The 14,951-nt window shown below is 41.5% G+C and overlaps 1 protein-coding gene across 3 annotated transcripts in view; it reads left to right on the plus strand.

The window, feature by feature from the left end:
- The window catches only part of rarga (retinoic acid receptor gamma a), a 57,350-nt gene extending 42,460 nt beyond the window's left edge, over positions 1-14,890 (plus strand). For all 3 annotated transcript variants that reach the window (XM_008413709.3, XM_008413708.3, XM_008413710.3), the window contains 7 exons: positions 5,646-5,794; positions 6,005-6,146; positions 8,194-8,357; positions 8,588-8,764; positions 9,080-9,284; positions 9,745-9,903; positions 10,692-14,890. In XM_008413709.3, the coding sequence (XP_008411931.1) occupies positions 5,646-5,794; positions 6,005-6,146; positions 8,194-8,357; positions 8,588-8,764; positions 9,080-9,284; positions 9,745-9,903; positions 10,692-11,062 (1,367 nt within the window). In that variant the 3' untranslated portion in view covers positions 11,063-14,890. The remainder of the gene's footprint in view (positions 1-5,645; positions 5,795-6,004; positions 6,147-8,193; positions 8,358-8,587; positions 8,765-9,079; positions 9,285-9,744; positions 9,904-10,691) is intronic.
- Positions 14,891-14,951: the final 61 nt, after the last annotated feature.

Here is a 14,951-nt window from a genome sequence, read left to right on the forward strand (position 1 = left end):
CTTCTGTAGATATATTGATATTTACATGTGGTAAAAAAATAAAATAAAATAATAAATAAATATATATATATATATATATATATATATATATATATATAAGGGTGATTTATGGCCCAGTGAACTGAACAGCTTTAGTAACTTACTTAGCAAATCCTCTTGCATCCTTTTTAAAAGAAGGTGTTTGCCACTCTTAATTCTTCTCCAATGCGTCACTCAAGAAATCCAGTGTTTCATAGATCTATCTCAAAGCTTGAACAGGGTTTGTGACCTGTAAGAGAGCAGTAAGGTATGCGTAACAGCAAAGATTAAAGAGAAGTGACAGCAAATGCAGTGACGAAGATCCTCCGGAAAGACTGGTATTAAAAAGAGGAAGGAAACATGCGTGTGGTGTGGGGCCTTGCAGAGAGAGAAACTCAGAATGATGGCAGGAAGATGTGGGCAGAGAGTAGGAGATTGAAGTGCGCTGGCACCGCTGACTAGGGTGTGGTACTTTCTTTTCCTCTTTCACAAAGCCTGCTTCTTCATGGAAACCTTTTAGTGCGCTCATGGTCATTCAGTCAGTATCCTGCAGGGCTGCTGCCTCTGTCACGAAATGGAGAGCCAAGGGCAGCATCAAAGACCCCACCTTAATGTGCCAGGGATTCTCACGGCCCACTGTTCACAATTCTTTCCCAATCTGCTGTCCGTCTGCTGCCACTGTCTTTCCAGCACCCCGAGCAACATGCGAGCCTTTCAGGCTTTTAATAAATCTAGACATGGGGACTTTCTTACAGTTGCGCTTGGTTCTAAGGAATATTCTGGTTACAAAGAGAAGGGAGAGATTTTTGTGTTATTAGATTTTATTAAAAAAGTTTGAAATGTATTGATGAATTGAATAAAGAGATGGAAATGTAAATATTTTTTTGTACAGTTGTGGTAGAAAAGTTTTATTACTGCATTAGTGGTTATCACTAAAAGGAACATTTTTGTTTTTGTTGATGTTTTATCAGTTAGAGGAGGTTTTCCTGATTTTTGAAGTAAGGTTTTTAACTGTTACAAGCCGTTAATATGTTATCCTCGGTTAATATCTCGCTTCCCTTTTTTTTTTTTTGCATGTATCTCGATTGGTTGGCCCAAGTGGTTGATGCTAAAGTTTAACATGGAAAATAGACATGGAGGCACCAACTATCTTCCTGAGTGATTCACACACTTAAAACGCAACATAAAAATCTTTACATTCAGAAGAACTGTCAAGTATAAAAGTTGTAGTAAATCAAATTCACTTCAACCCCTTTTTTGTTTTTAAACTGCCTTACTTTTGTATTCAAGGGGCAGTAATATGTATTTTCCAGGCACATAGTGCCATTTTAAAGCACGATCGTGTTAATTTGAATCATTCATGAAAGAATCAAAGCAACAATCGCGGAGTGTTTTTGATGAGCGCATAACATTTTAATATAAGCCTCAAAACCACGCAATGTCGATGTGGATTTGGTCTAAGGGTTAGAAGAGATGAATTATTGTTTCTATAAATTGTAAGAGCATTTTTAAAGAGAAGTCTGCTTTGGTTTAGCGGTTCATTTAGACTTACTGAATGAAGAGATCAAGAGAGTTAACTACTGCCAGTAAGACATGAACAGTTTGTAACCTTTTAGCTGATCCTCATAGCAAAAATCTACTTGACACCTACAAACAGTAGTGCATGACTGATTGATTGAATGGAAAGCCCACTGAAAGCTTCAGCCTTAGCTCTAATAATAAACACTTTTAAATGACTCTAAATGGATCTGCTAGTATTATATGGTCTAAGAATAAGCCTTTACATTCTCTGTCACATGCCGAGACAAGACTTGTGAAACAGAAAAAAATAAAATGAAATAATCTGCAGGACTATTGTGAAAGAAAACTTGTTACACTGCAAGAATGTCATATGCTGCTTTGCTAAGAAAAAAAAAGAGTTGTGTTGCAACACAAAACAGGAGCTGCACAGTCATGCCTTTGCTCACCATACATTACAGACACTCCCCTTTTTTTTCCAACTGAAGGAACAGCAGGCAGCTTTCGTGCTCGAGAACATTTCAAGTTTTCATACATGACCTCTTCCTGTTCTTTCCTCGCCTTTGGAATCTCTTTTATCCTGAATGCGGGCTGACTGGCATAGTTGACTTGACCTAGAATTTTATGTAATTGACCTAGTTGAAGTCACCTTCAGCTAAACAGTTATTTCTGTCATGTGCAGTCACATTTTACATCTAATGAGGTTGTGGAGAGTGATGTGCTCCACATCCCAGTCAGGCTGAAGCATTTAATGTTGGTGGGACAGATGGTTCGGTGTGTGTTTGTGCGTGTGTGTTTCTTAGGTAGGGGGACTAGAGGATTAGGTCTGATCAGTGCAGCTGGGCCACTCGTGCACAGTGAGCATTGCATCGATGGATTAGAGAGTAAACGGATACTTACCCTAACAGGAAGTGAACAGTGGCTGCAGATAACCAACCCATCCCTTCTTCTTGCCTCTTATCCTCTTCATGTCCCCTAACAACAGCAGCCACCCACCTATCCCACTTCTCTCATCTCATTTGTCCATCATCGGCTCTCCAGCTTTGGCCAACAGATTGTCATGCAAATAGTACCCCGGGCCTCTGCGCGCTGATAAGGAGGGCCTCTCGTTTTACGGGGCTTTGTTTTCTAAACAGTGATGAGCTGAGCCGAAGAGACTGAGGAAAAGCGGCTCCAAGTAGTGGCCTGAATGGGCCCTCTCAACTATGGCGCCCTGGGGTAGAGTGGGCTGAATGAGGCTCATTCTGGGAGGTGGGCCGCGGAGTCATGTTCTCCAGCAGGAACCAGGTTCAAAGTGTTGACAGAAGCTGATATATTTCCTCCATCGCTCCTGCCTTGAGTTTTCCCTGGGATTGACTTTCTCCGTCCCAGGCTCTTTTACCATTTAGACAGACTCAGTCAATGTTCATTTCTTCACGCCACATATGGTTTGGCCTTTTTTTTTTTTTCTTCTTTTTTTTTCTAACGGTTGTCAGCGCTAGGTCTGGAGCCTCATTTGCTGATGTTATTATTGCATAAACAGCAGTTCATGGCACGTTCATAGGGTTTCTGCTCTCCCGCTGACCCCGCCGCTTTGTTATATTCTGGCCAGGGACATATGAGAACTGCTGTAGAAACATTCAGTGGGCGTAAACTTCAGGTTGCAGATTGATTTGCACATTTGGCTCCGGGATTGCCCTAAAAGCTAATAGAAAACATATTTGCCTCCAGCAAGGTAGGACTTTCAAAGCTGGAATTTGAATGGATTCTTTAGAGTCAAATAAAAATGCACATGAAAACCAGATGTTTTAGCATTGGGCAATAAACTAAGAATGTCTCTATATTTCTGTTATTCTCATTAATGAGGCCATGCAGCAGAAGTCACAGCAGCGGATGCAAAAGTGGTAGTGATGGTCAACTTGGTCTTGAACGAGACCTGCCCTCCCTCACAAAGCCTCGTCCCTCCCCCCCGCCCCTCACCTCCTCTTCCTTCTTCTTCCTCTTTTTTAAAAAAAATCAAATTCTTTGTTTTATACTTCTTTTTTCCCCCCTTCCTTTTGAAGTCTCCCTTTTCTTGTAAAAAGCCAAGCTGGTGGTTTTTGCCTCAGCCTTGAGGAGGAGACAAAGAAGGAAGGGAATTGTAGGTTAAGTTTAGGCAAGCCCTCTGTGCCTTCCATTGAAGGTGACGGTAGGGGGAGGCGGGGGCAGTAAAAGTTAGAATTTTAGAGCCTCTCTGTTTTTCATTTTATGATTGGCTTTTTTTTACGGGCTGGGAGCCACAGCTGGTGGTGTGAATAGCTGCCCAAGGTGACCGAGTCCCAATAAAGTGCTTGCCAGCCGGGCTGGGGCCTCCAGTCCAGCCATGGGACCGCCTTTATAGGCCGCCTTACGAGCTTAGGCCTCTGTTAAAACCTGGCAGGGCTGCACTGAGGAATTTAGGGCCAGGAAACAAGAGAAAAATAGGGTTTATGTGTCAGGGGTTAGTGGGATTCAGAGTTGGGGGGTAGAAGCTCGAAGGTGACCAAGGGTGAAAGTGTTTTTTGACCGTGTGTGTGTGTGTGTGTGTCGGGGAAGGGTTGGTGGGTTTAAGCTGATGCAGATCAACATGTGTGACGAAGATCTGATCCTGTGTGCAGCGGCTTGCGGCTTGTGTTTCACAAGGGCAACTATGGAAGATATACACCACACACACATTCAAAATATATATATATATAAAAAAAAAAAAACAGCCTATGCGAGGTTTGCTTTGAAATGTAATGAAGTGTAATGCACTGTAGCATGTGTGTGAACTGAGCAGAAACTGATGTCAGAAGTTCCAAGTGAAGCCATATACCAGGTTGTATAAGCCTGCGATGTTGTCACGTGCTCGTTTTGTTCCTCCTCATGAATTGTTGTTGGCGTGTGGAATGAAGAGAAGCAGGCTTTGACTTTTGGCTTCAGTGGCAAATTCAGAAACCTATCAGACGACGTGTCAATCAATACCTCGCCTGCTTACTGCTAGGAAAAGAAATAGTTTACTCTGGGCCTGTCAGGAAGTCATTATCTCTTCATTCAACTGTGTTCAGATGAAACAATGATATACCCAAATGTGCCTTGAAAGACTAAAAGCATAGGGGGGCGGGAGGAGGTCATAAGTGGCAGAAATCTATTGCCTGCTGTCGTTTGCACCTCCTGTCGACGGGCAAACTAAGTTCTAGGCGACTAAATATCTACCAGAAAACTTTCCAAAGTGAAGATTTTTAAAAACTGTTTTGTGTACATGTGGTTATGGTATTTGGAGATAAAACAAAACAAAACAATACATTGTTTTCTATTCCTGGCTTTTAGTACTTGAAACCACAACAGTGATGCAATTTTTTTTAGGTGTAGTGTCACCTTTGCCTCGCTGTGTCGCTTTGCTGTTTTTTTTTTGTTTTTTTTTAATGTAGCTTGAAAAAGTTATTGGCTGAGAGAAAACCGCTTTAACGGTTATGTCACTATTACAGCAATCCTCATAATCTTTTTAATTTAGAATTTTAATGAAGCTAATGTTGATGTTTTCACCACCTGCTAGTCATTCCTAGATATTTGTAGAAAGGATTTTTCCGAATTGGGGGGAGGGTTTCTGTTCAAAAATATTTTGAGTAGTCTAGCTGTGTCTAGCTGGGACCTTAGATGGTCGCTAACAATCTATGAAGCAGATGTACATTTAAAAGTTGAAGGGCCCCGAACCCGAGTACTGGAGTTTACATCTTCTGTTATAAAGACTCGAAAGTTGACTTCCACTCGTGGTCAGGGACTCAAATCTCATGAGTTATCTTTCTCCCCTGCAACAAAGAGTGAAGCTAAGACAATACTTAGACTGGAGCATTGCCATGTGGTGTGAATATTTAAAAAAAGTGTTGCGTTAAATTAAGCGGCAAGGACGGGACAGTAAATGAATCAAACTGAAGGGCAGTGAGTGTCAGTCAGCTGTCAAATCTAAGTCTTGGTGTGCAGTGAGACACACCCAAACATTCACATCCGGTGTATGAACTGACAGACACGCACACAGACACACACACACAAACACACACACACATGGGGTATTTGTATTTCAGAGATGAACAATTAGTGACCGGTTACATGTCTTCCTCTCTTTCCTCCCACAGCGGTGGAGACCCAGAGCACCAGCTCAGAGGAGATGGTACCCAGTTCTCCATCTCCCCCTCCCCCACCTCGTGTCTACAAACCCTGCTTTGTGTGCCAGGACAAGTCCTCAGGGTACCACTACGGGGTCAGTTCCTGCGAGGGCTGCAAGGTGAGAAGGACCTGCAGGAGTCTACTTAGTCTCCCTTCAACTCATCTCATACACCTTTATAGCTACTATTTTTATCCTGAGTTAGAGAGGAAGAGCACCAAGTTAAATGTCATATCCTTTCTTTGATAACTATAGCCCTCATTTTCTTTCTTTTTTTTTTTTTTTTTCTTGCCCTCGCACTCTTTTGTCTCTTGCTTCCTGATGCTTCAGGGTTTCTTCCGTCGCAGTATCCAAAAGAACATGGTGTACACCTGTCACCGAGACAAGAACTGCCAGATTAACAAGGTCACACGCAACCGCTGCCAGTACTGCAGGCTGCAGAAGTGCTTTGAGGTCGGCATGTCCAAGGAAGGTGGGTTTCATTCAGCTTAGGAGACAAAAAGAGCCGGTTGTAAAAACCTGGCCTGAGCTGATCCACAAGTGAACAAACGGTGTCCAAGGGTGTGCAAACAGATAGTTCAGGATTTTTGAACAAAGCAGACTTTATTGTGTTAAAACAATTGAAATCTAGCTTATGTTAACAGATTTTGTAAACCTTCACACCAATGTCATGTTTGCATTGGGTGGTTTGCTACAGAGAAACTGAAGTTTATTTGCACAAGACACTGAGCTTTGGAGGCATCGCACCACCTGCGTGAAACACATACTGAGAATAGGTGTAAAAGCTGAATAAAATACCAAAACATAGCAGCTATTTAACTGAATGCTATTTTATTGATTTTTTTTTTACAGATTCCTTATTTTTTAGATACTTACTTTCCCTAAATATGATTTCCTTGCACTATTCTCAGTGTTTCAAACAGGAAGAACACTGGTGGCACAACACCTTCTACCTCCATTTCCTGTGTAAATAATCATCAGCTTCAATGTAAATAACCACCCAAAGCAAACACTGCAACCGTTTACACATTCATATAAGAGGATTTGCATAAGCCACTGAGATATTTTTGAGATCGGAGCTATTTTAACACGTTATAAATCCACTTTGGTCTTATCCCACCTCACACCCAGTGTTAGCTTTAGCTCCCCAGGCTATCTAATCTGGATTTGTAGAAAGGAGGGAAAGTTTTTCACTGTTTGTAACTTTATATTAGAACCTGTCTTCAAATATCCTCAGCCACACTTTCAAAGTCTCCTACAAGCACAATTGATATATATTTTTTGCAAGATATACACAGTTTGAGATAATAAAACAAACATCTTCATGGTTTGATAAGTACTTTTTCTTAATTTGTGCTGCTTGTGTCTAAGCACTGGATGTAATTTAAGACCAATGAGTAGATCTCAAAAATGACTGTTTTGACATGTATTTCCTATAGTGTAAGAGACAAGCATTATCTCAACACACTGTTGTTGTTTTTTTAATTTTCAGTGCTTTAATGGTATCCGGTGTCACCTTATCAGTCAACCGTGAAACTAGTTGTATTTAATGTGCAATCCAGTGATGCAAATTTACTCATGCTGTGGTAGCTGGTGGCCAGTGGCTTTAATTAGAAGTGGCCCCAGAGAACTGATTCTGCTTCAGGCTCCATACAAGCTTGGACCGACTCTTTATAATACACTTGATACTCACTGCCAACATGGAGTAATGTGCGCTTGGCCAAAGTTGTTAGCACATCAATTCACATTAGGTTGCTCTAATGTTCAGGCAAGGACTTTGGGGAAAGTGTGCAGCAGAGAACACAAAAGCAGATGGTGAGTTCTTCAAAGGGTTGCGATCACGGTGACTGCACGGTACTGCACCAGTCATATGACTAATCGCTTCACAAAACGAATCTGACTTCCTGTGTCACCGCAAAACACTGACTTCATACATGAAGGCAAACGCAGCATAAAATATGATTTAAAACTCTTGACAAAGAGAGCGCCGGCAGAATTCACGCCGTTAGCAGAGTCACAGTCGCCACTTTTGTGCCCTCTTTTTGTTTGACACTGTCGACGTTTGCGAGTGCCAGTTCCTTGCCCTTTCGCAGAGCCCGGGGGTGGGGGGGACATGTACGTGGGTGTAATGTTTGTGTGGGATGTGTGTTAAGACCGGGATCACATTGTGCTTCTGCTATTACTGGATATCCTGAGAGGAAGGAAAGTATGGGAGGCGGAGGAGGGAGAGGAGGCAGAGAGCGGACTGGCTTATGTGGGTTTGTGGACAGATTGATCGACGTGGAAGTGACTGGGTGATGGGCAGGAGATGGGTGTTGGTGTCAGTGTCTTTAAGAGCAGCTTCTGTTGCTGCTGAGTTATTGTTTCTGCTAGTGAGTATGCAAATCATTAAAGATCCATTATTCAGTTACTTATCTCGAGTATCTCAAACATTTAGGGATTTTTTTATTTATTTTCCAGATTACTGTCAAATCTCGGCTAGCACCTGCCGTTCATTTACACCATTTGTCTCCATGTAGCGGTGCGCAACGACAGAAACAAGAAGAAGAAGGACGTGAAGGAGGAGGTGGTGCTACCAGAGAGCTATGAGCTAAGTGGAGAGCTTGAAGAACTGGTCAACAAAGTCAGCAAAGCTCACCAAGAAACATTTCCTTCACTTTGCCAGCTGGGAAAATACACCACTGTAAGTCATTCCAATATCTAAAAACTCATGGCTTGTCTAATTCAGTTCCCATTAGGTTATTTGCATTGTGTCTGAATGATTGATGCGCTATGTAAATGGATTTCATCTGGGTTCTTATTTGATCGATGACAAATGGAGATGTGTTGCACCTTTTGGCTCTTTATGCAAATCGGGTGGAATATTTCCGGATGATAAAACACACTGAGCTGTGTTTGCCACTGTGCGTTCAGAACTCCAGCTCGGACCACCGCGTTCAGTTGGATCTGGGTCTCTGGGACAAGTTCAGTGAGCTCTCCACCAAATGCATCATTAAGATCGTGGAGTTCGCCAAGCGCCTGCCAGGCTTCACCACCCTCACTATCGCTGACCAAATCACTCTGCTGAAGTCGGCCTGCCTCGACATTTTGGTGAGGAGTCGCTTTTTCTCAATATTAGTTTTGTCAGCGCTCAGTTTTTATAAAAAATACAAAATAAATAAGGACCTGGATGTCCCGTGCTGAGATTGTGCTGAGATTATGCTGGTATCTGGTGGGCGTAGGTGGTACTGCAGGGAAGTTTGCCCTGGTAAAACATAATCCAATATGACTACCGTGAGCATAATTTATCTCTTTCGTTAGATGTTTTGAGCTCTAGTAAGCATGTCTGTCATAACCTTACACCCTATTTTACCACATTCCTGTGTTGTTGTTTGTTTTTCTTCACACTTTTATTCTTCCTTGTAGATGCTGAGAATCTGCACACGCTACACCCCTGAACAGGACACTATGACCTTCTCAGACGGCCTGACTTTGAACCGAACTCAGATGCACAACGCTGGGTTCGGACCACTCACAGACCTGGTGTTTGCCTTTGCCGGCCAACTTCTACCCCTGGAGATGGACGACACTGAGACTGGTCTCCTCAGCGCCATCTGCCTCATCTGTGGAGGTACTGCAACGTACATACACACGAGATGATTCCGTGAGCAGTAAGGAGAAAGGATCTTTGTGAATAGGCTCTACTGGAATTTTATTGCTTTAACAAAAGCAGAAATTCATGGATAAAATGTAGAATATATATTTTCAGTCAGCCAGTCAGTCAGTGGGTTAGATATGGCAAATGGCAAATGGTTTATAGTTGTACAGCTCTTTATTAAGTTCATAGGACCCCAAAGCGCTTTTCAGTCAGTCATTCACACACCCACATGCACACACACATTCACACGTGATGGTGGCAAGCTACTGGATAGTAGCCACAGCTCCCCTGGAGCACTCAGTCAATCAGTCTAAGTTTTTAAGTTTTTATTATTTTTAAGTGTTTTTGGTATATTCAAAAGTGTTCACAATTTACATATAACATATATAAAAAGAATTATTAAATATACATTCAAAATCCTTTTTTTCTTCAGATCGCATGGATCTCGAGGAGCCAGAAAAAGTAGATAAGCTACAAGAGCCTCTTCTAGAGGCTCTTAAAATCTACGCCCGTCGCCGTCGCCCCAACAAACCCCACATGTTCCCTCGCATGTTGATGAAGATCACTGACCTCAGAGGGATCAGCACTAAAGGTTAGTATTTTCAGTCATTTGCTAAGAACGAGTTCATATTTTTTGGCACAGTTCAGCTTCAGAAATGCAGCAAAGAGGAAAGTCAGCAAAGAGCAAAGTAACCATAAAATTTAAAAGCTAAGCAATATTTGTCTCAAATATCACTTTTCTTTTGCATTAGTTCAAATCCTAGACTTGTTAACAGATTTGGTCAGATGAAGGTAGAGAAAATCAAGACTGGTTTGAGCAAATACTTCTTCCCAAAAAATCACACTTTAAATGTTATCAAACTATGAAACTATGAAAATAGTTTAAGTGCATTTTATTAATTGTAATTAAAATATTCATACTCCTTAAACTTTTTATCTTGTCATGTTCTACACGCTTCAGGGAATTTCATTGGGGTTTTCAGTGCATAATGGTAAAAATGGTTTTCAAAACGTAACGGAGAGGAAACTTGTGAAAAGGCTGGCCTGCATTTCAATAAATTGCTTTGGGGATGCTTTTGCTTAGAAGGGACAAGAAAGTTAGTCAAAGCTGATGGAAGGTTGGATGAAGCAAAAGTACAAAACAATTGTCGAAGAGATTCTGTTAAGAACCAGAAAGACTTTAAATTGGGACAGAAAAATCCAAACTGGTCGTTCCAAGGTTTTCATTATCATATCTAACTGAGCATGAGCCTCTGAAGGATGTGGGTTGCAGTGCTAAGCTTGCACAGAAATACCTTTCAGTCTACTATTTGTCAAAGATTCTTACAGCCATGGATTATTTTCATGTGATCATTTATCATGTGATCTCTGTGTGTCCAGGTGCAGAAAGAGCCATCACTCTGAAGATGGAGATCCCCGGCCCGATGCCTCCTCTTATCAGGGAGATGCTGGAGAACCCCGACGCGTTTGAAGACCAAACGGAGTGCAACGAGAGCGCGCCGCCCCCACCACCTCCTCCGCCTCCGCCGCCGCCTCCGGCGTTGGTTGTGAAGCAGGAGGCCGAGGATGAGGACGACAGCTGGGGAACGGAAAACTGCAGCGAGCCGTCACCAGAAGAGGAGGACGAGGACGACGACGACGACTTGGGAGACGAGGAGCGAGACCGGGGCTCGGACAGCGATGGGGAGCCCTGGGGGGTTTTGGATAACTTAGATGGGTCAAGGAAAGGCCTTGTGGGGAGGGCGCAGTAAAGAGAACATTTCATACACACATAGGCTCTTGATACAAACACATGCAAACATCCACACACACACACATAGACATACAACAAAACCTCACTCGCTTTTCCTCCTGAATAAAAAAAAAAAAATTTAAATGCTGGCCTTTCCTTTTCCCCGCTGCTCTCCTTGCTGCACATCACTGTGTCCTCCTGATTGGAGCACAGCACAGCCTTAAGTGTTCAGACGCTTCCAACTCAGGCCACACGGTCCATGACTCGTGACATGGAAACCGTAGAAACATAAAGTCAAGAAGAGACAGCAACAGACCATATGAACTCCAGGCTTAGCCGTAAGAGGAGTTGACGTGACAAGGAACGTAACCTCTTTGAAAAGCTAAATATTTCCTTTCTTTCCCTCTACTGTTCTCGATATCTAAAACCAGGGGGACAGCCAAACCAGATACCAGAACGGAGCAGTTGAATTCTGACGGATTACAACAAGCACATTATAGCAAAAGTACAGGGCAATACCAAATTGAGTATGCTAACCCTTTTATTTTTATTATTAGTTTGTGGCTGTTGCTTTTTGAACATTGGTTTCTGATTGTTTAAGTTTGAATTACTAAATAAGTTCATACATATCTATATAATGTTATATTTTCTCTTTCATGTGTTTATTCTGGTTTTTATATATGAATTCTTTTGGCAAATTTTTCTCTTTTTTTAAGTTTCCTGGGAAGACATTCAGAGGGAAAGAGGCATCATTACAGCTAGCTGGGTCTTCCTTCCAATCTGCAGAAGCTTATTAGCTTCATCTTCTTTTTTTTGTTTGTTTGTTTTGTTTTTGGAGCGCCTCAGCTTGCTGCAGATCTCAATGATAATCATGCAAAACTAATATTGTGTTTGCAGTGACCCAATCGGTTTCTGTTATCAGGGAATTGACTTTTTTTTTCTCTCTCTCTCTTTTGCTGCCATTAAAGATAATATGTGCAGGAAATATCTTTGTGCCAAAGTTTGGGAAAGTCAACTGTTGAGAATGAGTTTGACTACAGGCAGGGACTCCAGCTACAATCGGGCGTTACTCACACTAAAGTGCTTACTTCTCATGTGCACTAAGAACACATCCTCAGTCACTTAAAGTACACACACTTTCCTTAGATTTCTCCTAGTAAGAGATGTGCCTCCGTGGTTTAGTGTGCTGGGACAAAGACTTACACTTGACCATTAAAGTAGCACTTTTGTCAATTATTTGGTCACATCTTATCCTTTAAGATTATAGCCTCCATCTCTGAGCATAATATTCCCCTTTAGCGTGTCTGAACTAGGGATGCGGCTTGAAAGCGTCTGATTTTCAGATTGATTCTCCCTGATCGGTTGACTGACTGGCTGGAAACTCAAAAGTCCAATCTTTTTTTTTTTTTTTCCGATCTGTGAATGCACCATACGAAAGTGCTGTCAAGCTGCGCTGACAACAGTTCTCTTCGGTGTGGAAGTTGTTACTTCAAGAGGAAGACTTCAAACTTGCTGGTTTTAGTTATCAGTGCGCTGTTTGTGAAAATGAAGTCAGAGGAAGCACAAAATCTGTCAGGAGTCGCTTTGACTATCCAGACGGCCACGGCAGAGAGCTAGATTCGGTGTGTTCTCATCAGTTCTTACTTTTGCAGTATTCCTCGATTTGTTATCAGATGCTCTGCGTACAAGAAGTAGACGGCTGTGACAGGATGTCAATCTGTACCCACCTTTTGGATGTCCCATCGATGACTGGAAGTTGGAACATATTACAGCAAAATTGCTTTGATTTATTCCCTTTGAAAATTCAGCCTCTTGTGTGTTATGGGGCATGCTTGAAACATTGGAATCTGTATTATCCAGGGAACATACATGAAGACTGTTTTATTTTTTTGCAGTTGGTAGGCCTATTATTAGTTGTACCAAGGATGCAGACTGCTAATATAAGATGCTAATTCTGACAGATGACAGATTTAAATGTTAACTGCTTCACAGGAAGGCTGCAAAAAATATTTTCAACACTTTAATTTTTCAGGCCCAAAGTTTGGAAGCATGTTTCTATTGAGAATACTTTCTTAAAAAAACAAACAACTTCTAAATATTTTTTCAATTCTTTTATAGCATGATCCGACTCTGTTTTCATTCATTTAAGCAAGAATGTTGATGTTGGAGCACAAAGAAAGAAAGAAAGAAAGAAAGAGAAAGAAAGAAAGAAAGAAAGAGGGTTTTAGGGTTAAAACTTGCAAGAGTCACAACTTTTGTGCAAAGGTAACCCCCCCCCCCCTCAAAAACAACGTACAGTTGACATATTGTATATACAGTATGTCATGCTCTTATTTAAGTCAGAAGAAGTTGCTTTGAAGAAGGAACCCTCAAATATGTGATAATCCTGGTAAAAATGTATTCTGATCATTGACTCGACTTTTCTGTAACTTTCAGATGCATCCTTGATGCTACACACCTGAATCACACGAATGGATCATTTCTATGCATCTGCAGAGCTAAAGTAAAGCTTATGAGCCATTTGATTGAGGTGTGTTGCAGAAGGGAGGCGTGTAAAAATTGAAGGATGGTAGATCTCAAAGCCTGGACTTGGACTGCTCTACATGATAGTACTGTTTATTTTTTTTGCAGAATATATATATATATAGTGTGCAAAAAGTTAACATTGCTTCCAAACCTTTGGCCAAGCTCTGTAGCTTGTGTTGCATATTTCTCCCCAGTCCTCTCTAGCAAATGAGATTTGGATCTTAATGGAGTTTTACCTGGTTAAAAAAAATAGCTGAAAAGAAAGAAAAAGTTTGTAAGCAGAAATCAGAATTGGCAAACCAAGTAACGGCTTTACAAAAAAAAACAAAAAAAAACAATTGGAGACAGATTGGGAATGAGCCACAAAGCTGTGATCGGGGCACCTCTAGTCAGAACTGATGAGAACATCAACATGGTTAATGCACACATCGGCTTAGACTAAAACATCCACACATAGTGACATCAGCATAACGGATTTTGGCAAATGCAAGATTTTTCTTTTTGTTTTTTTTTTAGTTTTGTGAAAGATATTTTTAATCAGACTCAGGGCTTTTCAGAAAGGACCAAACACTAGATGCTCTTACGGCATGCTAGAAACAGGCAATATTTGTGTGTGTATTTCTAACTATGTGTGGATTGTAAGCCCCACCCCCTGTGCCACCTCCGTGTGCACACCTTGAAGGTCTAAAAAAAAACAGCATAGATGCCAGTCTGACTCTCATAACCACCTGTGCATCTGTGCAGCAAACTGCCTTCTGATCTCAAAGCCATTATCTCATCTTGTCTTCCAATGTATACCCTCAGCTGTTACTGAGGGAGAGGAATGTGTGTTCTCATGTATCAATACTTAATTGCCAAAATGTCACGTAACGGACGTTGAGCTGGGAGAACATGGCTGATGTACAGTACAGAGGTTCTTTTTCGATCTCTGTTTAAAGCAATATGAACATTCTTCTAGTAGCAATGAGACTTGTCTTCTGAACATGGGCAGGTCTTCTCGTGTGTATGTTTCTGTGTGAATGCTTTTAAATGTCTTTTGGTCAGTGGGTGAATGTCCTCAGCATGGTGCTGCCACACACACACACACACACACACACACACAAACACAAACAAAAAGCTCTTGTGTGACGACCTCATTCTTCCTTTCTCTGCAAGATGTTAGTGATGGTAATGCTGGCAGAACATTGAGATTATGTTGTTTTATGTGTTTTGTTTTGTCAACATGGCCAACGTGTTGCCAATCCTCTGTTTATTTCAACTCTTGTCATACAAAGAAAAGCCATATAAACAGTAAGAGGCACAATAAACTACTTTTGTGAGAGTTCTGGACTTTTTATTGCGTCTTTTTTTTTTTCTTTCCCCCATTTCAGGAGGAGCGCCTG

The sequence above is a fragment of the Poecilia reticulata genome, chromosome 7 (assembly GCF_904066995.2).
Source record: "Poecilia reticulata chromosome 7, P_reticulata-male-v2, whole genome shotgun sequence".
Classification (NCBI taxonomy): domain Eukaryota; kingdom Metazoa; phylum Chordata; class Actinopteri; order Cyprinodontiformes; family Poeciliidae; genus Poecilia; species Poecilia reticulata.